Below are 27,538 nucleotides of genomic sequence, written 5' to 3'. Positions count from 1 at the left end.
TAAACATATGAAAAGTGGTCCGAACTCGTTTCGTTTAAGGTTTAACAATTTATTCCACCGTGGAATGTTCCTTTTGAAATTTGGAAAAAGTAATGTGGTTAGGAATGATGTGGAATTCTAAAAAGAAGATCCATGAAAAAAAACTGAATATGCAAATACCGTGGTAATGGTATAATGGTGTATTTTTTTCTTTAACTTTCTTCTTCTTCCAGGCTGGTACAGTCCGCCACTGGCGTATTATCGTACCTTGTGCTTGTCAAGTGTTGAGTGTACAGTGCAAGTAAAAAATTTCTACAATGGACAGCTAAAAAAAACCAGACTGAAGCTTAACGAAGCTTGACACTTTTCATTTATTGATTTAGTAGCACTGGTATAAAGATTGGGAGCATGCCTCCTGCCCACAAAAAATAAAGTTTCAAGACCAAGAAAAAAAGGAGAAAAGGAAAGGGAACAAGTAAAATAATTATTTCTTGATATTATTTCAAGATCTATCCAAAAATTGTTTTTTTTTGTAAAGCAAAGATAAATATTTTGCTAGCTTGCTTCCTTTTAAAAGGTACATTTGCTCATTCTGTCATGCCTGTTCCTCTCACAATTTACGGCTCATTAAACCACTATTCTTTTAATTTTCATATTTTGATTTTTTACTCGCCGACACTATACCATACTACGCATTGCATACGTACAGGCTACGCAATTTATCGCCGATCCTGGGGAGTCTTCAGAACTGAATTTGGCTTTGATTTCATTTTATGACATCATAATAATGGCTTTATCTTCCACAACAGTAAGTACGGCTAGTGATAAAAAAAACCCGCTACAATTTGTTGCATGAATTCGACGATTAAAGTATGAGGTTTTGACCAACAATTATTTAGATGGAGAATCATTGTCCCATATATTGAAAATTATGTTGGAAAGAGCGCACCCGCACCTTCTTCTCGTTGACAAAATACGAAAGCAACCTTGCAAGCTCTCAAATTTTTCGTCTAATGAGCGAAAGATGGCGCGCGATTTATCTTCATATCAAAGACACTTCAATTGAAAGATTAGACACAAAAATTGTCTTACACGTAATTACGTAAATCGATGCAAAGTGTTACGCGAAGTCGGCAAAGTGTTCACTCAAAATAAAGTCTTATTGCTGATGTGGTTTACTGTTAAAATAAAGTCTAGCCTAAAGTCTTTGGACTAAGTTGGTGGAACGTTAATTGACAAATGAACGGTAGCACTTGCGGGGCTACGTTCAAGCACTCATTCAATGAACAAGGTTATGATATAACCTTGTTCTCAGTTGTATCTCCATGTGTGACAAAATAAAGGTGGCAATGTTTGGCTTTATTTCTCTTTCTTTGGGGCAAATGCTTGATTTTTTTACACTGACAGTTTCCATTAGACCTGTTAATTCATACCGCTTGGCTCTTATTTAAATTTGATTCTTTATATCATTTTTTCTTAATTAAAAATAGAGATCAAAAAATGAAAATTTTCTTGCCATATTACTTTCCACCAATAGAGGGCGTACACAAAAATATGCCCAAAATTCAAGTTTTTGAGCGCTCTGGTGAATACAAAAATTATTCCCACATTACTAATGATAAATAAATTAAAACTATATGGAAATTAGTAATTTTGGTCACAAAAGTGATATTTTGATGATTTTTTAAAGTGTGTGCTCTATACAGCATTGGCATACCATAGTCCTACCTGTAGATTCTCCACAGGCCAGATGAACAAGTGCGTTCAAGGTACATAGAATTTTCTATATTTTTTGTTTAATTTGTCGTCGGTATGAATATTTTCAAAAAGGCAGTGTATACAGCCACACGCGTGTGTCTTTACCATCCAGCCACACGCGTGTGGTTATATCCAGAACACCTATCTGTGGATACCGCCACACGCCGCCAGTAATAACAGTAAAACACGTATGTAGGTCTGACCGTCTATATCACGATCAAAATAACCTCATTTCTTCATTAAATTCTTACATTCTAAACCCCTTTGATATCCTTTGACCTTAGATCGTTTCAATTTCATTCTCACCGTCTTCTCTCCTTGCTTTTCTTGTCGTTACAAACGGTCGTCTGTTTAACAGCAAATTCTCTTTTTCTACTTGTGTCGATTCTGGCTTCCTTCGCGGTGGCAGACCCATACAGCGTTAGCGCAGCGCAGTAGTAGACATACACAGTTTGGGTTTCGTACGTACGCACGTACGCGCACATAGCCTAGAGTCAGTAGAGAATCGACACAAGTAGAAAAAGTGTGGAAATTTGCTATTTAACAGGCGGCCTTTTGTAACAAGACAAGAAAAGCAAGGAAAGAAGACGGTGAGAATGAAATTGAAACGAAATCAGAGTGGTTTAGAATGTAAGAATTTAATGAAGAAATGAGGTTATTTTGATCGTGATATAGACGGTCAGACCTACATATGCGTTTTACTATTATTACTGGCGGCGTGTGGCGGTATCCACAGATAGGTGTTCTGGATATAACCACACGGGTGTGGCTGGATGGTAAAGACACACGCGTGTGGCTGTATACACTGCCTTTCAAAAAAGTATTATCGTCATCAAAAATAATAAAAAAGTAGGCCTAGGGCCTAGGTTTTTTAATTTATTGCATTTATTGGGGTGTCTATTTTATCAAAAAATGATTGGGATTGCGCATACAGTGAATCATGAATCTAGTGTAGTATTCTGGATTTTGGTGGGGGAAGTTGTCAGGACACTCCAGAAACACAAAGGACACGATACGAGAGTTGTAGGTTGTGAGCGGAATTTAATTTCCAACTTGAGCACAACTGTTGTTGAAGAATATAACAAGAAAAAGGAAAAAACCTCTGCAAGCAGAAGAGAGAAACGATAAAGAACATGAGTATAATGTTCAATATATATTACAGCATGTAATTCAAGACTGTATATCCTCTTATTAAATTACGAGTACACGTTTTGATATTGAGCAGGGGGGCATTTCATCAATATTTTCGTCCGACAAGTTGTCAGATCTGACAACTTTCCTGGATTCTGATTGGTTGAGAAGCACTGTTAGTACTGTTGGATAACATCGGACTTGTCGGATAAAACGTCTGACAAGTCCTTTCATGAAACGCTCCCCAGGTCACTGCACTGTGTGTATTTTTCTAAATAATTGAAAATAACACGAATATTACAGTCTACGCTTCGTAATAATTGATAATAATCGAAAAGTAATAATGTTTATAACAAGTTATTAACTCAGCTATCGACAATTAAATAGTCACAAGTATCACATATATTATATGTTTCAAAGCTTGAATTGAACTCCTTTGAATTCATTTTCTTTCAATGTAAAATATATGAAATCACAATTTACAGTCCGACCTCTCTTATCCGGACACGTTGGGACCAGCACCAATCCGGATAAGGGATTTATCCGGATCTGGGAGACCCAATATTAAATACACGCAGCTGCGCTCCCGGCTGCCTCCCCAGGCCACCGGCGGTAGCTACACTGCACTATTGTAGTGGGCGTACGGTAAAGACAATATTCACTGCAGAGTCAGTGCAAATTATAGGCAGTGTTTTTTATTGAAATGAAATTGATCGATGGCCAAAACTCTTGGATAATTTACCTGCTAAAATGACTGAGGTATACATCGAGAATACAATGTTATCAGATCAAATAAAGACTGCTACCGACACTCCCTGTATCCCAAGACCATCCCAGAATGGAACCTTCTCTCTGAGGATGTCAGAAATTCTAAAGACATAGGAGTTTTCAAACTCAAACTTGAAAGTTTGGACATCAACACCCTTGTCTCCAAAGCACACTACCAAAACTAACTGTGTTTAGCGCTTGACCCCCTAAACCCAAACGTACGCGACAACCAGATGCTGGTGATTGTACGTCAACGGACAGATACAGATACAGATATTCGAAAGAAAGTGAATGACTCGATGAAACCAAGTTTTAAAATTAGATCATCGCGGCGGGTATCGCAGCTTCGCAATGTCAGCCATTGTTCCACTGACTGTAGGCTCAAACATGATAGATGGCGCTGTCCGTATTGAGGCCTAAAGTTAGCTAGCAAGACTTTCCCGCGAAGCAAAAAGAGAAACGTGATGAAATGTTTGCGCTGCACCCTGATTTACTGGAAATTATCATTCCTAAAGTTCTTTTGGTGATTTGGGTGAGATATTTTCATGAAAAATATGTTGGGTGTAGGGTGACAATGTTTGGAAATATATGTAATCAGAGTGGGTTTATGTATAGGATTGAGTTTAGATTGAAATCTCATTTCCTCACGTACCTGTACTAGATTTTAAAAAAAAATCTCGGCAAGTGTGCATCCGTATAATAGAGAGATCCGGATAAGGGGAGGCCGGATAAGAGAGGTCGGACTGTATATAGCAAATATTGGAAACATTCATCCAAATATATCAATCTTTTATATTTCGCACACGAATTCAAACTTTCGTAATCGAACACAAAAACGTTACTCTGCGGCTGCTTTTCACCAAAATTGCGGCTCATCATAGCAGATCAATGCAACCGGAATGGCGTAATGGAAAATATGCGAAGCTTTGGAGAGGATATCTTTCTTTTTTTCTCAATAAGAAGAAAATGCTATGCTTTGAAGCGGCTTTTTTTGATCTCTTTCTCAATAAGACAAAAATGCTATGCCTTGGAACGGAAATTTGAGTGTAAAAATGGGGGTCCCCTCCGCGGCACATACCCACTATGCATTATATGCTGAGTGCAGGTAGGCAATATCTGTGTGCTATTTCTCCCAAGAAAATAATGAAATTATTATGAAAGGTACAGGTATTATAAATTGATTCTATATCAATATGACCTCATAACAATTTTACAAATTTTCTGAATGACCTTGACTTGATCTGTAATGTTGAATACTTTTGATCATGGTAATGCAGCTCTGCTCTGATTGTTTTGAGTATTTTTTTTTTCTTCAAGGGGCATGATGGAAGATCGCTGATTGTGATGAAATTGGTGACAGGCTATCGTGTTCTAGTCTCCCTAGCCTTGGCCTGCACCTAGATAGCGTAGTCTACACAAAAAAATGTCTAAGATGCCGACTGTTCATTCCAATAGCGATAGATATAGATATTATTTGGATAGCTTCCGTTCACAAAAAAATGCACTAAAAATGTAGAAAGAAACAAAAAAGAGCAAATTCATGTGTCAATTATCTGCATACCCACATTGGTGCAAATACATTTATTATACGAGATTGATAATATTTTGTTAACCCATCCTTAGCCAAGATGCATGTACCCCCACCCACCCCATGTTGGAATAACAGGAAATGTCTTCTATAACCGCAAAATATCTAGTGTTCGTTCTTTTTTTCCAGCAATTTTCAGCCATTGATCAAGCATGTGAGGCAGGGGAACAGTTCTACAAGGTGTTTTATGAAAACTTTGACAAGAAGAGAACAGTAAGTTAACCACTCATTCTATTATCTGGCCATTTTGTATTGTATTAACACTGTACTTTGATAGATGATAAATTAGCCACAATAATGAATAATTACCTTAAAGACCCTGACCGGTGTAAAAACAATCATATTTTAAAAGAAAGGCAATGATTCATACAATACAAATATACCAAAAATATTCTAAACATCTCCTTCCATTTTTAAGAAATATTAGATAAAAATCAAAGAAACTGCTTCTCCAAAGTACGCTTCGATTGAGCACCCCACGTCGCCTGTAAAGGATGACGTCATGTTGTGTCTGGAGGGTTGTGATTCCATAGGTTTGTGTACAAAAGCATTGGGTATTTTCTTCCATTTCTATATGATGAATCCAATATTTTTTTTCGTTTTCAGATGAAAATGGCACTCACAATTATTCACTGTTGAAATTGATGGAAACCTACAACTATTCACTGCCTTTTTTGTGACTTCTTTGTTTGGCTCTTATTGGGCCTAAATTGCTATGTCATGAAAAGTTGTGATACATAATCTGAATGCAGATTCGAAATCTATGCCAAATAAGCAGGAAATAAAATATGGCAAAAACTAGTTTAAAACTGTAGATTTTATTTTTATAACTTAAGCATGTAGGAAAAAATATATGTGATAACACTCTGTTAAGGAAGTGAAGAAAATGAAATGCGTAATCTGGAAAGCAAAAAAATAACCCAGTTTTTTCTGTGTACAAACCTATGAAATCACGACGCTTCTTACACAACGTGACGTCACGGTCTCGAGGCATTTGAAAAGCACAATAAAGCCTATTTTCTAAGCCGGGTTCGAAGCCCGATAATTGGAATATTCTTAAGCAAAATACTCAGCTGGGAAGGGTTAAAATTAATAAAGCTCACAATGCTGTATTTAGTAGCTTATAAGCTTTCGATTGGTATATAATTTGTCAATTTCATTTTTGGGTCCGGTCTGGGTCTTTAATGACATCAGTTGGTTTTGGAAAGTTTTTGATGTTCCATTGTAATAAAATGGACTTTTTAATGAGATGCTTCTCAGTAATTTGAAGTTATTATTAGTGAAAATATTGAGCATGATTTCTCAAAATATCGCACAAAATATGTCACACAGAACATAAATAATGATAGAATCTATTATGAAAGGAAATGTATGTTCAATTATGTCACAAATTTTCATGCAAAACTGGCTTACTTTATTCTCTTCAAAATTTGCTGCTGAAAGCCTGAAATCCAATTCGATAAGTGGCTGTCTTTTTGTGGGATTAATGATACTGATACCCAATTTTTATAAAGCGCTTTTCCCAGAATGGCCCAAAGCGCGTTACAGCATATTATTACCCCGGTCATTGGATTCATTTCAATCCCGCACGAAAAGTGCACAATTTCCACTCCCTGGGGAGCATTCCTTGCATTCATCGCAACCTCATTATGGCGCTGGCAAAATCAAACATACAATATCTTTCGCATCCTACCGGGTACCCATTTAGCACCTGGGTCGAGAGTGGCAAAGTGTGGATCAACGCCTTGCCAAAGGACGCTAGACCGCGGTGGGATTCGAACACACGACCCTCTGTTTACAAGGCGAGAGTCAGAACCACTACACCACGGCTCTTCCAAAGGATTGTAATGCAGTGTACACGGATGGGTCTACTAGACTGTGGGATGGACAAGGAAAATGTCTCTAGTTTTTCATTTCCGTGGGGCGGCAAATACAACCACGGTTCTTGGACATGATAATATGTAAAATATTATGAGTGAATACATGCACAATGTTGCCATCGGTAAATTTTGCTCCTGACCTCAAAATTAAAATAATAATATGCAAAATCGTACCATTGATTCGACTGGAAATTCCGCCATTCACCCCGTGTGTTAAGGACTTCCGTGAACGCGCGCAAGCGTGCACAATGCATGTAACCTCGTTCGCGTTTTATTTTTTTTATTCGCTGTACATGATATGTAGTTACGTTATAATACAGAATGTACGATGGCGGATAAGATGTCGTCGTCTTCGTCGTGTTTTGACAGCGAAAATGACGATTTATCACTAGCAAATATATGCTACATGCACGTCTTACCCAAGGAAAGAGGGCCAGTAAATTCCTTTCAAGTAAAGAGCTAGAACAAATTGAAGTGCTGCATTTGTTGATGTAGACTACCTGGGACTTCAGAATAAAAATAGCTATTCGTGCAGCAGAGAAGTTTGCGATTGACTTGCATGCAACCCGGCCCATCCCAGGGAGCAGTGGCTTAACAGTGCAGGGGGGGGGGGCAAGCTATCCCCCCTGGCGGATTTCACCGGGAACTTAAAGGGGAAAAAAGAAAAGGGGGAGAATGAAAGGGAAAGGGGAAAAAGAGGAACTGGAAAAGGAAAGAAAGAAGAACAGATAGATTGTCATGAAAAGGTGATTTTTTTTTTAAATAAGCATGCAAAATCATAAACAAAATCTTGTTTACCGTGGCGTACAGACCAAGAAAAAAAGGAAAAGGAAAGAGAGAAGGGTGAAAAATATGTTATCTTCTTTAACATTATGTCAAAATCTGAAATTGGATTTTTGTAATAAAAATGTATAATTTTTTGCTCACTCGCATTGTTTTTTTTTACCCGATACACCATATCGCCCCTCAAAATGTTGCCTCATGACGCCATTGCCTGCCCCCCCCCCTTTTGAGAAGCAAAATACTAAAATTTGTAATGTAAATATGCCATTAAAACAAAGGTGTGCCCCCTCTTTTGAAATTGAAGACCCTTTTTTTCGTGTACGAAATATATTGGTTGAAAAACTTTTTTTTTGGGGGGGTGGGGCTGGTCGAAACTTTCCTCTGAAAAATTAGACCCCTTTTGGAAAATCATGGATCTGCCCCTGATAAGACCGGAGATTTTTTTGCTCTTGCCCCTCCTGCATGGCCACCGACCCGTTACGCTCCTGCCCAGCCCGACCAGCATTGCAGCAAGATCCGAATGGATCAAACTAACGTTATAGATGTAACGCGTTACATCTTGCTCAGAGCCAGGTCAAACATCGTTCGTATCACCAGCATTCCAGCAATCAAGCTATCGAAGGTGAAAAAGATACAGAGGATGATTTTGAGATGGTGATCTTTGTTATAGCGATCTTTGTCCATGCCAAAATTGTTTCACTTTGTGCTTTTGCATTTCATTCTCTGCAAAAGTGAAGCAGTACAAGCTTTGATGATTTTTGTATAGGTCTAGATTTCTTAATTGAATCGATACATAATGTGACTCATGTCATGACTTACTTCACCGCCACATTTAGAAGCCTATGAATAGAAGACGAAGTAAGTCATGAGTCACATTATTCATCGACTCAATTAAGAAATCTAGATGTAGACCTATACAAAAATCATCAAAGTTTGCACCGCTTCACTTTTGCAGAGAGTGAAATGCAAGAGCACAAAGTGAAAACAAATTACCTTCGATCGCTTGATTGCTCAATGCTGGTGATATACGAACGATGTTTGACCTGGCTCTGGGCAAGATGTAAACGCGGTAGGCCTACATCGAGCATCTATATTTATTTTGATCCATTCGGATCTTGCTGAAATGCTGGTCGGACGTCGGGCTGGTCTCCCGGGGCCGGGCTGCATGCAAGTCAATCGCAAACTTCTCTGCTGCACGAATAGCTATTTTTATTCTGAAGTCCCAGGTAGTCTACGTCAACGAATGCAGCAAAGGCTTAAATTTGTTCTAGCTCTTTACTTGAAAGGAATTTACTGGCCCTCTTTCCTTGGGTAAGACGTGCATGTAGCATATATTTGCTAGTGATAAATCGTCATTTTCGCTGTCAAAACACGACGAAGACGACGACATCTTATCCGCCATCGTACATTCTGTATTATAACGTAACTACATATCATGTACAGCGAATAAAAAAAATAAAACGCGAACGAGGTTACATGCATTGTGCACGCTTGCGCGCGTTCACGGAAGTCCTTAACACACGGGGTGAATGGCGGAATTTCCAGTCGAATCAATGGTACGATTTTGCATATTATTATTTTAATTTTGAGGTCAGGAGCAAAATTTACCGACGGCAACATTGTGCATGTATTCACTCATAATATTTTACATATTATCTTGTCCAAGAACCGTGGTTGTATTTGCCGCCCCACGGAAAGTCACAATTTTAGCGACCATCCCACAGTCTATACCCTTCACAACATTGAAGCAACCATAGTGAGAATTCATCTAGTTTATTTTATTATAAAATCACAATACATCTTTTTTTATTACTCTTTCAAGCTCCTGGGTAAGCTATACTTGGAGAGTGCCACCATGGTTTGGAATGGCAATCCGGTATCAGGGTCGGCTGAGATCACAAAGTTCTTTGATAAACTACCGGTCTCGGAGCATCGAGTGGACACGCTGGACTGTCAGCCTATTCCAAGTAAGTTAATATTAATAATACTCCTCTTACATGGTATTCATGTATTTTATAATGCATGCATCGTCCAATTTTACCCTCTGTAAACCTAAAGCATAATAGCACGCAATGACAGAGTATAAATTGAAAAATTGAAGAAATATCCAAGTTAATGATGAATCCAAACACAGGAAGTATAAGCACTTTTCAGAACTACAGTTGAGATCATAGCTGTAGGAAAGCTCTGGTGTTTGATTGAGGTTTATAGTCACATTTGAAAGAGAAACTCTGAGATTAATGCATGGTGTTAAGTACACTTTGGTGGACCAATCTTAGGATTAACTCAGAGGATGAAATCACAATAAGGCCGCAACTTGCACACATGTATTGTGAAAGGCATAAATTACATGCAACTGGGTGTATAAAATGATTGTGACCTGCGTAAGAATAACTGAGACTGGTTTACTTTCACTGCATGCAGTTTTTGGTTGTTTGCGGATATTAAAGGTCAAGTCCACCCTAGAAAAATGTTGATTTGAATAAATAGAGAAAAATCAAACTTGCACAACTCTGAAAATTTCATCAAAATCGGATGTAAAATAAGAAAGTCACGGCATTTTAAAGTTTCACTTATTTTTCACAAAATAGTTATATGCACAATTTAGTCACATGCAAGTGAGAGAATCGATGATGTCCCTCACTCACTATTTCTTTTGTTTTTTATTGTTTGAATTATACAATATTTTATTTTTTACAGATTCGACAATAAGGACCAAGTTGGCCAAATCATATAGTATTAAACAGTGCTAAGTCCACATGTTCAGGGAGGAATCAATCGCTGTTTCGCTTGACAATGAGGAGAAAATTGGAATATTTAAGATTTCATATAATAAAATAAGAAAGAAATAGTGAGTGGATGACGTCATCAGTCTCCTCAATTGCATACCGACCAGGATGTGCATATAACTGTTTTGTGAAATTAAGCGAAACTTTAAAATGTCATAACCTTCTTATTTTACATCCGATTTTGATGAAAATTTCAGTGTTCTGCTTGTTGGATTTTTCACTTTCTATTCAAATCAAATTTTTGTTGGGGTGAACTTGTCCTTTAATTAAAGGAAAGACAATGACAACCAGCTAGATGAGCCATAGGGTCAATACTTCCCGTGAAATTACAGTGTAACATGGCTATGTGCATGTCTTACAGCCACACATACAGCCTGCGCACAAATAATAATGCCATCTTGAATTAACAAATATTTGGCACCTAAAATTTGGGGACAATGTCTTATCGTCTTTGTTAATCAGTCTATGAGGCATGGAGTTACTATTCTAACCTAAGTCTTTTCTATTTCCTTCCCCTCAGCTGAGGTAACAGACAACCAGACATCGGTTCTCGTCATAACAAGTGGGAAAGTCAAATTCGATGGAAAAGGAAATTTTCCTTTTGCTCAAAACTTTGTCCTCACACAGACACCGAATGGAGTTTGGAAAGTTGCAAGTAGTTCCTTCAGGTATGAAGAATGACATTGGAAAGAGACTTGTGACGTTACACCTTGATCAGACTGTAAGATGTATCTGATGCTGTTGCTTTAGTGCAGAAATCCGCAAGTTTAATCTTGACTTGGCTCTTATCCATCAGATGTTGACATTTCATCAGGAGTTAATGAAACAATGAGCCATTGCCATCAGAGAAGTCAAGACTGTTGGATGGATTATTGGTGCTATGTCTACATATCTCTGACAAGTTACAAGGAAGGAGTGGATTTGATGGCATACATGTCAGCATTCATCATTAACTGTGGATGACCATGTGTTTTTGAAGTCTGTTGTTGATGATCCAGGCCCTGTAGAATAAAGCCGAAGGCCACCGCACACCTTACGATTGGTCTGCAACCCAATTTTGGAATAAGATAGTAGACTTTGATGATTGTATTGAGACATAGAATATCGTACTATGTAATTTCAAAATCATTGTACGAATACTGATGTTCAAATCTGTTATAGCGATCATATGATTGGCTGCGATTTGAAACTAGCTTGGCCTTTACGCAAAAATAAAGGCTTCCAATCATCCAAATTTGTTATATTAGTATTCTTACTGTTAATTTTAAACTTAAGTAAAAAGATACACATTTTCAGACAAATAGCAAAATGCGATTTGTTTCAAAAATGAATTGGGAGGTCAGTCTTAAGGTGTGCGGCGGCCTTTAGTGATTATGGGGCTGATCTCTATGATTGATTGCATTGATTATTGTGTATGATCAGTTGTAAAAATCAGCTCGCTGCTCCATGATCAATTACTAAGCTTTATGATACATGACCTCAGACAATAAAAGCACACAAACTCTCACTGATTTCAGGCAAGGGAAGTTACCGGTACTGTTTTCAACATTCCTATACTTTTTTTCTGCTTTTGTACTTATTTTTGCAGTATCTTTAAATCATAAATGCCAGTATTTGTACAATTGATATGTACTGAGACAAATATTTGACATGTTTAAGGTTTAATATTAAAAAAAAAAAAAATGTGCAGATGTTTTTTATCTAACACCCAATTTTCTTGTGAAATTGCACGTTCATCCAGAAAAAATGTATTTTTACTGGAAATACTCCTTATCACATTTGTTTTAACTTTCAGACATACACACTCATATAATCTAGAAATAAATTTGAGTTGTAATATGCACTGTTTGGGCTTACTAAAACTTTCCTTGTTCTTTCCAGGGCCCTGTAACACGAAGCATAGTGATTGATCTTGGGCACACTTTTATGATTGATCATACACAATAATCATGCAATAGATTGTAGAATCAGCCCTACAAGCAATCACGAAGTTTAATAAATAGGGTTGTGAATCTAGTGTAAGAGAACTGTTACTGACCAAACTTCACCAACGATAAATCGTTAAAGCTGGTGTACATTTAGAGCACAGCGGCCAGGAACACAAAGCTTAGCAATGGTCAATTACAGGAATTGAATAATAAAACAAACTTGCGCAGCTACAAGAAATCACTCAAAGAAATTTGGCATTGTATGAAAAGTCATGAACAATTTATTAAATGTTTTATCGTGTTTTCATATAAACACATTGTAGTTTACATTTGTTTAGCATTCAAGGGAAAAGTAAAATCGTGAAGGATGTTGCAAAGTTATAATGTCGAAATGACAAAGAATAAATGAATGATGATGATTGTGGTGATATTGGTGTGATGGTAATGACAATGATGATGATGGCAAAGATCAAAATTGTTATGATGATATGTCTGTTGAAAATGATGATTATGATGGTGATAATTATGATCATGGACGACAGAGCACAGGATTATCGTTTGTTCATGGGGTGGGGGGACATCTATGTCGCGCCACCCCCCCCCCCTACAAACGATAATCCTGTGCTCTGACACCCATGATGAAAATGAAGATTGTGATAATGATAATGGTGTAGATGATGGTGAAGATCATGTAGGCAATGATGATGATACTAATTTTCAAATGAAAGAAGAAAAGGGAAGATACAATGCCTACACAGTACAATTGCAAAGAGAAATAAATCGTTCACTCTTGACTGAATCAAAACCTAGACCAGTCACATTCCATTGATCACTGGTACACATGAAAATTCAACCAACATATAAAATGAACTAGCTAAAGACAATTCCTAAGCAAGAAAGAAGTTCATGACCCAAAAAACAAAAAAGCTGTCATAGTACCAACAAATGGAAATTGCTTGAAGGACAAGCAAATTCTTGACTTTGGTTTCCTAGTGATATTGTGAGGAGCAACTATGTATATAATAAATTCTTCCAGTATGATTGCACCACAATGAATCACAAAATGGAGAATGGCAATAAAACATATAAGCTGAATATCATGGAATTGGAACAATGGGATGCCAGATATATATTTTTTTACAACTTGATAATTATTTCCCAAAATAGGGGAGATAATTTAACCAATGAAAATCAATGAGAATAAAGAAAAGTATGCCCCCCCAAAAAGAAACGGGCAAAGAAATACAGCACCCCCCAACAATAGTTTCTTTTCTGTACTGGGGAGAAAAATATAAATATATATTGTTCATCCCCCATCCTTTTCATTTTCAATTATCTCTTGACAGTATGCTGGTACATATAACATTCACCAATATCCTGAATTCATGTGGCTCATAATACATGCGCCATCAACGTTGATTATCTTAAAAGGTTTGTCAGTCGACAAATTATCCCAAAGACAAATAAGATACCATAGGCTGAAAGTGAAAACAAAAGATTTAACCGAACAAAGAATCCCAAGTGCATAGATGAATAAGGAAAAATCATTTGAACTATAATTAACATCCCAAGGGGCCATTTCATAAAACTGTTCGTAAACGACTGGTGATCTTTTCTTGTGGTAAATGATATTCATCAATAAATGTTCATTGGTGATTATTTAGCGTGTAAGAAAGGTTCACCAGCCATTCTTAAAGTCGGTCGGTCTCAACTTACGTACAGCTTTATGAAACACCCACCCAGAAACCTAGTATTTAAATGATAAGAAGCACTTTGTCTTAAAACTTACGGTTATTCTGACATCAAAATGCTAAACAGAATACGCTAAGCTTTTCCAGTTTTACAGATGAAAATGGGAGTCCTATACATATATTTTGTTGCATGGAACAGCAATGAACACGTAAGAAGTAAATGACACTGCGAACCGAACGCATGCTTGACAGTCGTCACATTGGCGATTATCCGTATTGGGGTGCGAGGATGGTATAGATGAAGAATCTGACAGATTTTGGGGTGAGATTTTATCAATGCTAAGGCCCTGATGCATGCGAAAGGTTTTGAGATTGTTATGCAGCATTAATCATACTTAATTTGGTGCCTATATTGCTTTTGTCACATGGGCCAAAATTACATACCGGTAAATAACTTGATTTACCGAGCCCACTCTTTTGACTCAATTGCCTGTATATATATATATATATATATATATATGCTCATATAAAGAAGTTTCATTCGTCCATGGTACAAAACCAAAGTTTATGCAGTTTTCACACGCTATCATGCTTCTATTCAGCACGCTTTGCCGAAAGTGCACATTAATCATTTGACTTTTCTTAGGGTACGCAATGAAATGAGCGTAACGATGTACACAAATCTGCTTTAATACTCTGTGGTTTTGTAATATGGTACAATCGCAACCTCTTTTGATAATATGGGCCAATGAGTCCGTACTATGATGATACGAGGATAGTTACAAATTTAGCCACCTCATGACAAAAGCATGTATTCAATATAGCACTCTTTCTCAATATATTCATGAAATCTGCATAAACCATGTTTTTATTTTCAAGCCAGTTTAATAACTGTATGTAAATTCAAGCAAAACATTCTGCCACACTCTTTTGTCGGCAGAACCACCACATACATGTACTGGTTCCAGCATTAATTCCAGCGTTAATCACACTCACATCACAAATTGAGCTTGAAGAAGTACGAAATACCGCGTTCCATGAGAAAAAGCATTTCCAAGTTGCACCACAAATCAGTTCTTTTCAAAGTTCAACAAATGTTTGAAGATTAAATTGACTCTTGAGATGATCATGAATCCCATTTCTTGTGCTCCATGCCGTCAGGGGGTTTTATCTCCGTCTTCTTGGAGCCGATATCTTTCCAGTTAGTGCTCAAAACCGTGCCCGCCGACTCCACCTACGTGTGGACAAAATAAGAAAGCATACAATCCTCAATTATCTAGACATATCTTCTACTTTCATACCAATTACACAATTAGCAAATTCTCTCTTCCCCGACACACTTGCCCACTGGAACAAACTCACAAGAGAAACTGTCACTTCAAGAAGTTCTGAAATCTTCAAAACAAAATTTCAAAGGCCCTCCTAAAACCCCAAATCAGAAATAATATCACCACTCTTGTCCGCCCACTCTCATCAGTAATACTTCCTAGTGGAGGACTTTGGGCTAAACGACTACAAGGTACTTTGTGGCATTTATATGCGAGCAGCTCGAGTGTCATTTGACAAATCTACCAACGCCAAAGCTTCACAATGCTCTGATTCTTTGATGGACTTTCACCAGAATCTCCATCAATATCTTTTTCAACAGTAACTTGGCAACAGGATAGATGTCCCCTAAAGAGATAAATGTTGCAGTAACAACCCCCCAAAAAGTTTGAATAGAATCCAATAAAATGACCCCCATTATCATTACCATTTTTTAGGGAAGAATATGTAATACAGGTTTCACAACATCATATAATGGATGAATTGTTTGTCCTTTTGTTAGAATTAACAAAGAGATGATTTGGTGTGTATTTTCAGTCGTTCATGTGTGACATCACAGATCTTGCTCCATTGCCAATGGGAAGGTCTCCATAGCATTAATGATCTCAAGGTTGAAATACTCATAACTTTCTTATTGTTTGTCTACCTTTCGTCAAACTTCTCTTGATCTTATTCTTTGACTTTTCTGCTTTCAAGGTTTCATTCTCCTTTAAAGCCACGTACATATCCTCACAAATAGTGCTAGGCGATATTTTGATATCAAAATTATGCCATATTGAAGAAAATATTTGAATATTCGATAATGGCTTTAGGATTATGTTGATTTATTGTGGTAACACGATACGCCCAAAGCATTGTTGATTATGACAAGCTCATCTCTATTTATTTACCATAGGTGCTGCTCTGTACTACTTTTAACCAACTCAGAACTTTGTAAGTTGGTACCCTGATGCCCGCTCTTTAGGACAAGCACTAATGAAAGCCATACCTTCTTTTCCCCCTTACCTGCTCTCACAGAATGAACGTATAAAATGAATTTTCAGACTCTTCGATGTATCATGCTATCAGCAATATTTTGGTGGTGATAATTGACTATTAATCAATTATCGACCTGGGTTCCATCTTGGAAAGAGTTACAAATGATCCAATCAACCTCAACTCTATGGAATTTTAATATATTTTTTGCAGGAAATTTGCCCAATGTCCTTTGTAAACAAAGAGAAGCACGTTGATTTTTCAAGAAAACAATGAATGTATGAATAAACATCATAGTTGGAAAACATTTTGAACGAACATGCATTATAGATGTTGATGTTTCTGGCTTTTCCATAGTTGTGGTTGATTAGATCAATCGCAATTCTTTGTAAGACGGTGTCCAGCACTACTCACAAATGACTTGTTCATGGCTTTCTTCGTCTCTTCGTCTCCACTGGAGTAGATCTTTTGGAAGAGACTATTGAGGGCCTCCTCTCCTTTCGCGTTCTCCTCTTCCTCCTTCTCAAATTCCTTTGCAATCTGGTCCCAGTTCCTCGTCACGTGGCTGGATGTTGGGTATTTGTGGATGCTGTCTTCGGCCTTTGTTTCCGCTGGTCAGTAAAACAAATGTACGAATCAGAGTAGAGGACAAAAAAGGTTTGAAGTCTGGGGTTCACTATAAAAGAATGAGATGTGCACACTGTGCCATCTTTAAGAAACATCCAAGCAGTCCAGAAAAATGGTGTCAAAGAAACCCTCATTTGAAGTTACAACTTCGAATTTGACAGTACAAATAAAAATTACTCTTTCAAATACGCTGCTTATCTATTTTTAACCATTTGAAGGCCAAAGGACTATTTTGGCTATTTACAATGAATCTTTCCTGGCAAGTTATCGTTGGTGTGGGGGGTGTGACATATTTCTCACCTGCAGGCTTGACTGCTTGAGGGATATCATCTTCACCTTCTAGTTTGTTCCATCTGATGGCTTCTTCTTTCTTCAATTTAATCTCTATCTGCATGGAGAGAAATCAACAAGCACAATACATCATCATGACTGGTGAGAAAGCATGCCTTTACATCACACAAAGGCGGAAGGGACGTTTCCTGGTTATAAATTACTTTTCAAATGAAATCAAAGTATATAATTATAAAATATATATGTATCTATAATAAAATGGGAATAATAGATTTTCATTGTGCGAACTATTTTGCTATTCGATCCGAGGGATTTGTCAACAAAAAGAAAAAATACAGATATACACAATATACTGATATGACTTTCTTTCAGGATTTTTCTCATTTGGCAGGTTAAATTGTAATATGCAGATCCAGTATCCATAACAAAATACTTCTATTTTCTCCATTTATTACAAAAGGAAATCAACCATGGGCATTGTGGTGTGCACCTGGACGCTATGTGGGAAAGTTACAAATTTATGCAGAGGTGGTTTTGAGGTTCAAGCCCTGGTCACGCTAAAGGTCGGTCCCAGACGTAAATAATCATATTTGATTGATACACATCTGAATAAAATAAAATACACACACACAACCAAGGACTTTAATCAAAATATCTAATTCATTTCCTCGGTGAAACACCATTGTCATTAACAACAGACCATCAGAAGAAGAAAAAGTACCAACAATGTACAGGAACAACTCGGGTGTTATTCAAACCTTGGTCTAAAGCTGCACATGGGTAAACTATGGATAGCCAATTGTCACACAAATCTCAAATAATATGATGTTCAACCAATTTGATGCTGAATTCATTCATAACCATTCAGGAATAATGACTCTGGTAATATTATTTGTTTTTGGTTGCCCTTTTGGTTTGGGAAAACACAGTAAAGAGGAAATACAAGTTGTGTTGTAAATTAAGTTTTGACATTTTTGGCTTCCTGTAATTCTAGCACACCGTGGCGTAAGTTAAACGGGACTTAAGAATACAGGCCTATAAGCCTACAGTACGAATGAATATTCTTACTTTGCTACTTAGTATCCTTGTTGTGCTTTTCTCTGGAATGATTGGGTGAGCCAGGTCTAATTTCAATCTGTAATCACTCCCATCGGACAACTTGATTGTTGAACTCAACTGTAATGATAATAATTAATATACATTGATTTATTAATTTCATTTTATATCAACAGGGTAGCCCTACCAGTAGATTAATTGAAAAACTTTTTTTCTTACAAGTGGCCCCTACGTAACATAAAAAAAAACATTAACATGAAATATGTTTCATTATGGGATATAAAAAAAACAATTTAAATAAGTGTAACAAACAAATATTTAATTACAAAAGTATTTTGAAAAAATCGTAACATCATCCACATAAAAAAAATTGACAAACATTAAAAGAAATTTATTAAACCAGCTAGCAGCCCCTCCCCTAACACTCCAAAACATTTCCTCACTTGACCTCTTTAAAGAGCACCATCAGAAAACATAAATATATAACTGTAAATACTATCTTCTTTATAATACTGCTAATAGTATCCTCTGGAAAAAGTGCTATATATAAATCCAATAATTATTTACATGTAATTATTAGCATAGCATTTTTGTAATAACTTCCTAAAATAAAAAAATTCCCCACGACCCTGATTAAAGTTAATTAGGGCTTACTGTAGTCTTGGTCAGAACAATATTAACGTCTTCTTCCTTGGCCTTTTTGATGAGTATATTAATAGTAACAAGCCCATCTGTTTGGTACCAGTCATACCTTTAAAGAAATCAGAAATAGGTCAAATTTGACAGTGTTAATAATAAAATAATACAGATTGATACAACTACTGCTGTGGTAGAGGAGGAGGGTATGTGGAGGAAGAGGGGAGGAGTAGCGTAGGAGGATGAGGGGGAGGAGGGGGAGGAGGAGGAGGAGGGAGAGGAAAAGGAGGGGAGCAGAAGTTAATTGATATTTTTCAATGAAAAATCCTTGTTGATATTATGCACATTGAGCGAAGCTTTATGGACAATTATGTGGCCTTGTCCCTGCCCTTAAAAAGGTCTGAAGAGTGAAGACCTTGTCAATAGCCTTGCGACTGTCTGGACTCTGTCTTGACAATGTCCTTCTAGCATTGCTCACAATAGGTACAGGCTTCAAGTATGGTGGCGTGACCTTAATTCATGTGTTACCTTATTTTGCCAACAGTCAAATATCTCACTATCTTATCAATATCATGAAAAACTGATATCACCAACAGACCCAAATTACTCAGTTAGCTAACTTACTTAAAGATAAAATCTGCAGCTGTGAAATAATTGGCAAAACTTCAGCAAATTATGTTCCCATTTGCATCGTTCCAAGAAAATCAGAGTGTCTCCACAAACATCAAGTAATTGGCAGTTTGCAAGCAGAGGTCTCCAAACAAATAAGTAAAATGTGATGCCAACTGATTTTATGGCATTTTGACTTTCAACTGATACACTTAACTTATCTTTGTCTGCTTGACTTCTTTTCTAAAGCTTCGTAAAACAATCAAGGTTACACTTTTTATGACACTTTTTCAGCCAAGCGCGCACTTGTCGATCAGCAATTCAGCATCTTTCAAAATTGCGATACCAGCGAAATCCTTAACCAATTTATAAATTCTGTTGAGTGATGTTTGGTATTTCTTATTTTAGTTCATTTTGTATGAACTGTGAGAATTTTTTTATTCAAAATCAACTTCTTGATAATGTTTAAAATGTGCGCAAATCATAGCCACCCCATTATACACAGTGCCTGGATTTTTAGATGAGAATTAGCAGATTAGTCTTGAATTACCTTTGTTTCTGAGGTTGAGGCAATGGTGCTTGTTGCTGCTTTGCCAATGGTTCAGACTGCTTTTCCTTTTGCTCATCTGCTGACGCCATTTTAAACCTTGATGGAGAAAAAAAAGAGAACAAATCTTATAATCAAATTGACATTTCACTTTATTGGTCAATGAATCTAAAACATTGCATGTGCTTCACAACCAACAGCACGTGCTTTGCTTTACTCGATTTCTTCCTTCTTCGTTTGCTTTGGAGAATTCGAGAACAGCCATGACAGCAGAAATCTCCTGCAGGTATCTAGTAGTTCTAATGTTATTTTCATTGTAATAAAATCTAATGCTTTACGATTACAAATTACATTGATTTAAGACAAACTTCACAAAGGTACATCTATTCTCTAGCCAACAATAATATTCTAACCAAATTATATACAAATACAGATCTAGAAATAATGTTAATTTAAAAAGCCCAGAAGGCAGAAGAAAGCTCGAAAAACAGGAACTTTTTTGCCATAATTTAATATTCGAGATTAAAAGAAAATGAGTGCGAACATTCAGATTTATTTTTCAAGAAATGTTCTTGCTTAGTCCACATAGTAGCAGGTTTTTGTTTTGTTTTCAAAATTAAAGTGAGTTGTGCTAGTTGTGACATGTAACCAACACGGCTATCAATACATGGGACCACGCCAGGAAATGTTTCAGGACATTGTTCGTCAATTCACCCGTAATATCGTATATATCCCAGACACCTATGTCTATTATTTGAATAGAGTATGCCTAGATCTATACTGCTTATTTTTCTTGTATTTCTAGAGGTCAAAGAAACGAAGTCTGGTAGAAAAATTGGCTTACCTGGGCCTGGCCTGGGTCCGCTAAATTTCGTCAGGATCCAATTTTTCTAGAATGTCCTTGTATGACGTCTGACGTCACTTGCATGTCTCGTGTGCATTTGCACATGTGACGGGGAATTCCCCCAGATATAAAATATTATATTTTATCGGAGTTTGGAATTTGGATAAACAACAAATAATTACCTCATGTTTCTTTCATAAGGGTCACTTCACACCCTCGTCCAAAAACAAAACAAGGGTCCAAACACATGGCTTAAAGGGCAAACACTATATAGAAATCCAAGCTTTTACATTATTGTCCTTATTTTTGGCGCCATCGATACATTTTTTTTGTTTTTGTTTTTTTTGGGGGGGGATTAGGGTTGGATTGAGGGGGGGGGGTAGAGCTCTGTGTGTCTCGGAACCCCAGAACAATCAATGATGAATATCCCAAGAGTCGCAGAATTTGGTTAATTGTGCCATGTTTACGTTTATTTTTTTTAACACATTCATATAGCTTGACAGCTCGATCACTGTACTAGCGGATTCAAGTCAAGTTCGCCTACATCATGTAAAGGGGGGGGGGGGGGCGTATTGTTTTCAATCATCATCTGTCTATCGAAAGGTATATTCCAGATGCAATGCAGATAAAAACAGATGAACATTTTAAAGGTAAAGGTTTCACTTCATGGGAGATAAAACATTGAGTTGAGAAAATTTCGCCCAGTTAATTATATCACGGAAGAAAATAAAATGAATAGTAGCTCTGTACGAATTTGTTTTCATTGTATCGGGCCAAAATGTATATGAACTCGACTCAATTAGGCCGATATAGAATTATTCTCAATTCCAAATTAAATCACTCCTGTAGTTAAGCGGTTAAGAGAATCATTTAGGTGTATATTGACCCGGCGACCCCCTTTTTTGTAGGCCAAGAAAACAGGCACGTAGCCGGGGGGGGGGGCGGTGGGGGCGGTCGCCCCCCCAAAAAAAACGTCCCCAAAAAGAAGGGAAAAAAGAGAGGAGAAAAGGAAAAGGGAAGGGAGGAAAGGGAAGAAAGGTAGCTTTGTGTTTTTTTTTCTTTTTATTCTTTATTTTTTTTTCTCAAAAGAGAAACTCCTTCACTCTTCTTGCTCTAAATTCATTTTGCTTCCGCGCTGCGCGCGGTTAAATGACAATATTGAAGTTCTCCATTGTTCCCCCACCCTTTCTCTAACCCTGTTTTTCCACCTCAGCTATGTGCTTCTTGCCAGTTAAAGTTAAAATTTTATACATTAGGGCATGAATTTGAGTAAGGTTAGGCCGAAGTAAATATATGAAGTTATCTTTTTTTTCAATTGATCGCGCAACTTCTGGTCTGGTCGGCTCCGAGCGGGTAAAATCTATATCAGTTTCTGCCGTCACCTCCATAAAGTCAGCTTCTCCCGCTTTTCAGTCATTACTATAAACAACCATAATTTGAGGGCAAACAGGTTCCTAATTTAAAAAGAGGAAGGTATGGAATTCGTGTCGTATTAAATAAAAAAGTACAATATTTTGTTTATCAAATTGTATTAAACTTCATGTCATTTCCCTGTATACATTCATCTCCTGTCCTGTTTTGCGCCCTCAGTTTGATAAAAAAGTACAATATTTTGTTTATCAAATTGTATTAAACTTCATGTCATTTCCCTGTATACATTCATCTCCTGTCCTGTTTTGCGCCCTCAGTTTGATAAAAAAGTACAATATTTTGTTTATCAAATTGTATTAAAGGAGAATGAAACCATTGGAACAAGATAGCTTGTGTGAAAACAGAAAAATCAAAGAAACAGATCAACGAAAGTTTGAGAAAAATCGGACAAATAATGAGAAAGTTATGAGCATTTGAATATTGCGATCACTAATGCTATGGAGATAGCAAATTGGCAATGCGACAAAGATGTGTGATGTCACTTGTGAACAACTCTCCCCATTACTTTAGTATATATTTCACTAGAATTACCTCTTTTATCACATCTATCCATAAATCATGTGTTCTGTCTACATGAGGGCATGTAATACATATTTTTTAAGAATACATCATGGATAAAGAGTTTGTATCATCATAAGAAAAAGCAAAAAGAGACATTTTGAGGGTATTTTATAGTCCACCAAAGGGAAAGTTGTTCATCAGTGACATCACACATCCTTGTCGCATTGCCAACGTGAGGATCTCCATAGCATTAGTGATTGCAATATTCAAATGCTCATAACTTTCTCACTATTTGTCCGATTTTTCTCAAACTTTCTTTATTCTTATTCTTTTATTTTTCTGTTTCTTCACAAGCCTATTTGTTCCAAAGGTTTCATTCCCCTTTAAACTTCATGTCATTTCCCTGTATACATTCATCTCCTGTCCTGTTTTGCGCCCTCAGTTTGAAATTTTGAATGACATTAAGTTTCTTTATATTCAAAATGAAGCGCTTCAGGATAAGTCAAAAAATTAATCATCCTTTATAATATAGATAGATAATTTCAATAAATCACAGAAGTTTCAACTTTATGCGCACTATTTTCCTTGTAATGAAGTTCAATAATCTTAGAAAATCAATTGAATTAGAGACGATTGGGTATTAGAGATATCTACATTTGATGAAACGTCCGCCCTTTGAAATTTCAGAGTTTCATTGCTCTGCGCGGGGAGGAATATCTTCCTCTACCAATCTTCTCCTCTGTTTTGCGAGTTAAAAATATGCACTGATGCTAAATTGTTTGTAATCAAATCTGATCTTTCCAAAGAAAGTTTCAATATATCTTTGAGAATACCCTTTTCTCGGGACCCTTTTTATGGCAAGAAAAATCGATAAAACACTTAAGCTTCCGCGCTTCGCGCGGAGTTATTATCATTTTAATTTCCTCCATTGTATACCTCTTTTGTGCGTTCACAGTCACTTTTGAAAACGAGGTTCAAAATCGCAATATAGTCAACCGAATTGGAGGTACTAGAGACAAGAGAAACGGCTCCTTTTCATTTTAATTTATGAAACACGAAAAGCTTCGCGCGGGATGGGGAAACTCCCCCTCCCTGCACCCACCCCCTAGGGAGCGCGCTTTGCGCGCTATGTAAGTGTTGGCACCAGGCCCCCGAAGCTACCGCCATTTTGTTTAACCATTAGAAGCTAAAATAAGCCCCCATTAATATTAATTTCGTACGATGCTCCCTCGTCAACTGTGGTTTTGTACGTGTATTAGACAATACGCACACCAGCGCAATGACAAAGGTCAACTTGGCAAATTTATTAATGTATTCATTTTGATACGCGCTCGTGACGCGAATGATTCAGCGAATCAAGCAAGCGCAAATCTGAGACGATAGTTGCGTCTTATAAAGTATCGATATCACAAGCGATATCACTTAAAAACAAAACAATGTTTGTATTGCGTCTTATAGGCCTATGCTAATTCTAAAAGGGAAGATGAAAAGAGTAGATAAAGTCGCGATTAGGTAAAAAGGTGGAGGTGGGGGGAATCATGGTTATATTACAATGATGGTATTCATTTTCACTGGTTGAGTATGAATACTGAAAAAAATAACTTTCACCACTAACAGAGTCATTTCTTGTTAATTTGGAGAAGTAAAAAAAAAAAAATCTTCATGGATCCCCGTGCCGGCTTTCTTCTGGCGTCCGTTTCATAATGAATTACACAGCTATTTAAACATCGCTATTATTGTGAACCGTGGGAACCTTGATTATGATTGGTATTCGTAGTTACCATACTTGTAACTCATGATGAAACGGGCCCCAGTTTATCATGCTCAATATGTTTCCTGTCCCCTTTATTCTCCAGCATTTCTTACTCTGTTTTTTCCATTTAATCATTTTCCCACTCATGTTCTTTTGTGCCGCCCTTCTCCTACATATGAAGAGCTCACTTTTAAAAGGGGTTAGGTCCATTTTTAATCAAATTTGATTTTTATGTCTTAATTGATTTTTAGTAGCTCTATAAGATGATACCATAGAAAACTTGAAATTCCAATAAAAAAGTGAACTAAAAAAGAAAATTCATTTTTTTTTCAAAAGGGGTTAGGTCCATTCATAATTTTTCTGGAAAAAAATATCTTAAAAAAATATGAAGATAAGTAGATTTCTCTTATACCCAATTTTGAATTTCTAATGGTAGGGTATCATGAAAATTCATTTTCGCATAAGAATATTGCAATATGGGAGAATTAAAAAAATTAATTCTCTTGGAGTGGCCCTAGCCCCTTTTGCAACTTAACTTTTCATATATTTCCTTCTTATTTTCCCACTTGTTATCTGTCTCCTGGTTTCCAAAAATCTCGTCTTATTTCTCTTCCACCCCTTTTGTTCCTACTTCCAACACCAGCTCTCTCACCACCTCCTCTAAATTATCTCTTCATAATTATGTGCCCCTCCATTTCTTTCTCATCTCTTTTCAACCCACTTCTCATCACTCTTTCCCTCTCTCGATCTCCGTCTCACTTTGAATTTTGCTAATTCCAAATCCCTTTCATTTTAGCTCGGTACAAATACTATATGAACACAAATGAAAGACATGAAGGAATTTTCTGGTTAGTGGTGAATTTTATTAATTATCCAGAAAAAAATCACATTATCAGAGGATTAAGCTTTACATTTTTCTTCAGCGTATGTTAATAGTTTGAACCAAAATAAATATGTTTTTGTATGCTGGGGGGGGGGGGGACAATTCCCCCTACTTTTTGAAGCACTGAAAAGTGCCTTTTTATGCAAGAAAATGCCCCCTCACGAACGTGTACTGTGTCCCTTTCACCTGATGAGAACCTGTTTTAGGTAATACCAATTAGTGCTCTTCCTTATACCTTGGTCACATTTGCTACGGCCGCCGTAGATTCTAAAATTTCTACGGCGAGTAGCAATTCTACGGTCGCCTCAGAATTTCCACGGCCACTTACTCTAGTGGTCACATATGTTACGGTCGCCGTACGGCGTATTTTTTAATTTATGGAGAAAAGAAATCTGCGGCTGGCGTATGTCCTTGAAATCATGACGTACGGTCGCCCTAGGGCGACCCTGCGCTGGCCGTAGGTTTTTGACAAATACTACGGCAGACGCGAGGTGGCCGCAAGGCGCCCACACGGCGGCCGCAGGGGGACTATACAGGTAGTATACCATAAATTGCTTGTCACACTCATGATATTTTACATTAGACATTTCATTTCAGAAAGTTTTCAAAGTTTCGCACCATGCCCATGCACTTATTTTGGGTGGGAGGGAGGGGTGGGTTTTCGGGGTCCGGGCCCCTGGGTAGGAAAAAATGGGGTGCCAAAAGAGGGATGGAAGAAAGGGAAAGAAAAGGGAGATAAAAAAGGAGGGGGAAAGAAGAACAAGAGGAAAGGGAGAAAAGAGAGAAAGAAACAAGAATAAGGGAAAAAGAGAGAAGAGAAAAGGGGGAGTAATAAAAGTGCGGGGGCACCAAATTGATGTTCGACCTAGGAAGGGGGGGGGGGCAAATTCGACTTTTGGGGTGATTCGCGCTTCGCGCTCGCATCGAATGATTAGTTAGATGGACATCCTGTTAATGATTACCTAAATTGCGGAGAATGTCTAGTTTTGGAACGGAATATAAAAAAAAGTTCAGCTCCCGCTTCGCGCTCGCATCGAATAATATTTAAGTGCCCATACTGTTCATGATTACAAATAATGCTTAGAATTTCCAAACTTTGGGTCATTTTGGAATATAAACAATTTTCAGCTCGCCCTGACAGATAGATCTCCCTTAACCATGTTAATATGTTTATATGAATAAAGTCAATATAACTACACCCTAGGAAACAACAACAAAAATCAGCATTTAACTCCCCAAGATAATAATAATATTAGTAATAATAATAGTAATAATAATAATGATGATAACGTCATATTTTACCCAAGTCAGCCGCTGGTGAAAGGGCAATATCTGTGCTTGCTGGTCACATTTGTTCTTTTAAAAAAAGTGGTAGGCTATTACATCATATTCATGGATAGTTTGCTTTTTATTAATTTATCATTAAAAAAAAAGTGGTCTGCAGTTGCCCTTTTTCATGTGATTATGATATAAAATAATTCAACATGCATTTAAGGCACCTGTTTGCCTGACGAGGAGGGGTCGCCATTTTTTTTCTGAAAAGTACACATGCATATGGGCCAAAAATTATAGGTCGAGCCCCCGAGGTGCAAAATTCTAAATACGCGCCTTGTGGCTCCGAGCATATAACACAAAAGGAGAAGGGGAAAGGAGGGAAGAAAAACACGAGGGCAGCAGCACGGCCACCGTACGCTCGACGTACGGCCGCCGTAGACCATTCTACGCCATGCCTACGGCTAGTCTAATTTCTACGGCGAGCGTAGA

At 37.2% G+C, this 27,538-nt stretch overlaps 2 protein-coding genes across 2 annotated transcripts; one reads left to right on the top strand and one right to left on the bottom strand.

Moving 5' to 3' along the window:
• The first annotated feature begins 661 nt into the window (after positions 1-661).
• LOC121413863 (NTF2-related export protein 2-like) lies at positions 662-14,497 on the top strand. Its single transcript, XM_041606842.1, has 4 exons — positions 662-787; positions 5,354-5,437; positions 9,710-9,854; positions 11,197-14,497. The coding sequence occupies exons 1-4, from the start codon at positions 767-769 to the stop codon at positions 11,355-11,357; spliced, it is 411 nt and encodes a 136-aa protein (XP_041462776.1). The 5' UTR covers positions 662-766; the 3' UTR covers positions 11,358-14,497.
• Positions 14,498-14,806: 309 nt separating this feature from the next.
• LOC121413854 (protein SGT1 homolog) lies at positions 14,807-21,311 on the bottom strand. The gene is made up of 7 exons (XM_041606830.1): positions 21,207-21,311; positions 20,366-20,461; positions 19,225-19,321; positions 18,583-18,690; positions 17,524-17,611; positions 17,011-17,207; positions 14,807-15,529 (listed from the first exon to the last, which is right to left on the bottom strand). The coding sequence occupies exons 2-7, from the start codon at positions 20,452-20,454 to the stop codon at positions 15,422-15,424; spliced, it is 687 nt and encodes a 228-aa protein (XP_041462764.1). The 5' UTR covers positions 20,455-20,461; positions 21,207-21,311; the 3' UTR covers positions 14,807-15,421.
• Positions 21,312-27,538: the final 6,227 nt, after the last annotated feature.

Source organism: Lytechinus variegatus, chromosome 1 (genome assembly GCF_018143015.1).
Source record: "Lytechinus variegatus isolate NC3 chromosome 1, Lvar_3.0, whole genome shotgun sequence".
NCBI classification, from domain to species: domain Eukaryota; kingdom Metazoa; phylum Echinodermata; class Echinoidea; order Temnopleuroida; family Toxopneustidae; genus Lytechinus; species Lytechinus variegatus.
Note: the sequence above shows the minus strand (reverse complement) of the source record. Positions and strands in the feature narration are given on the sequence as shown.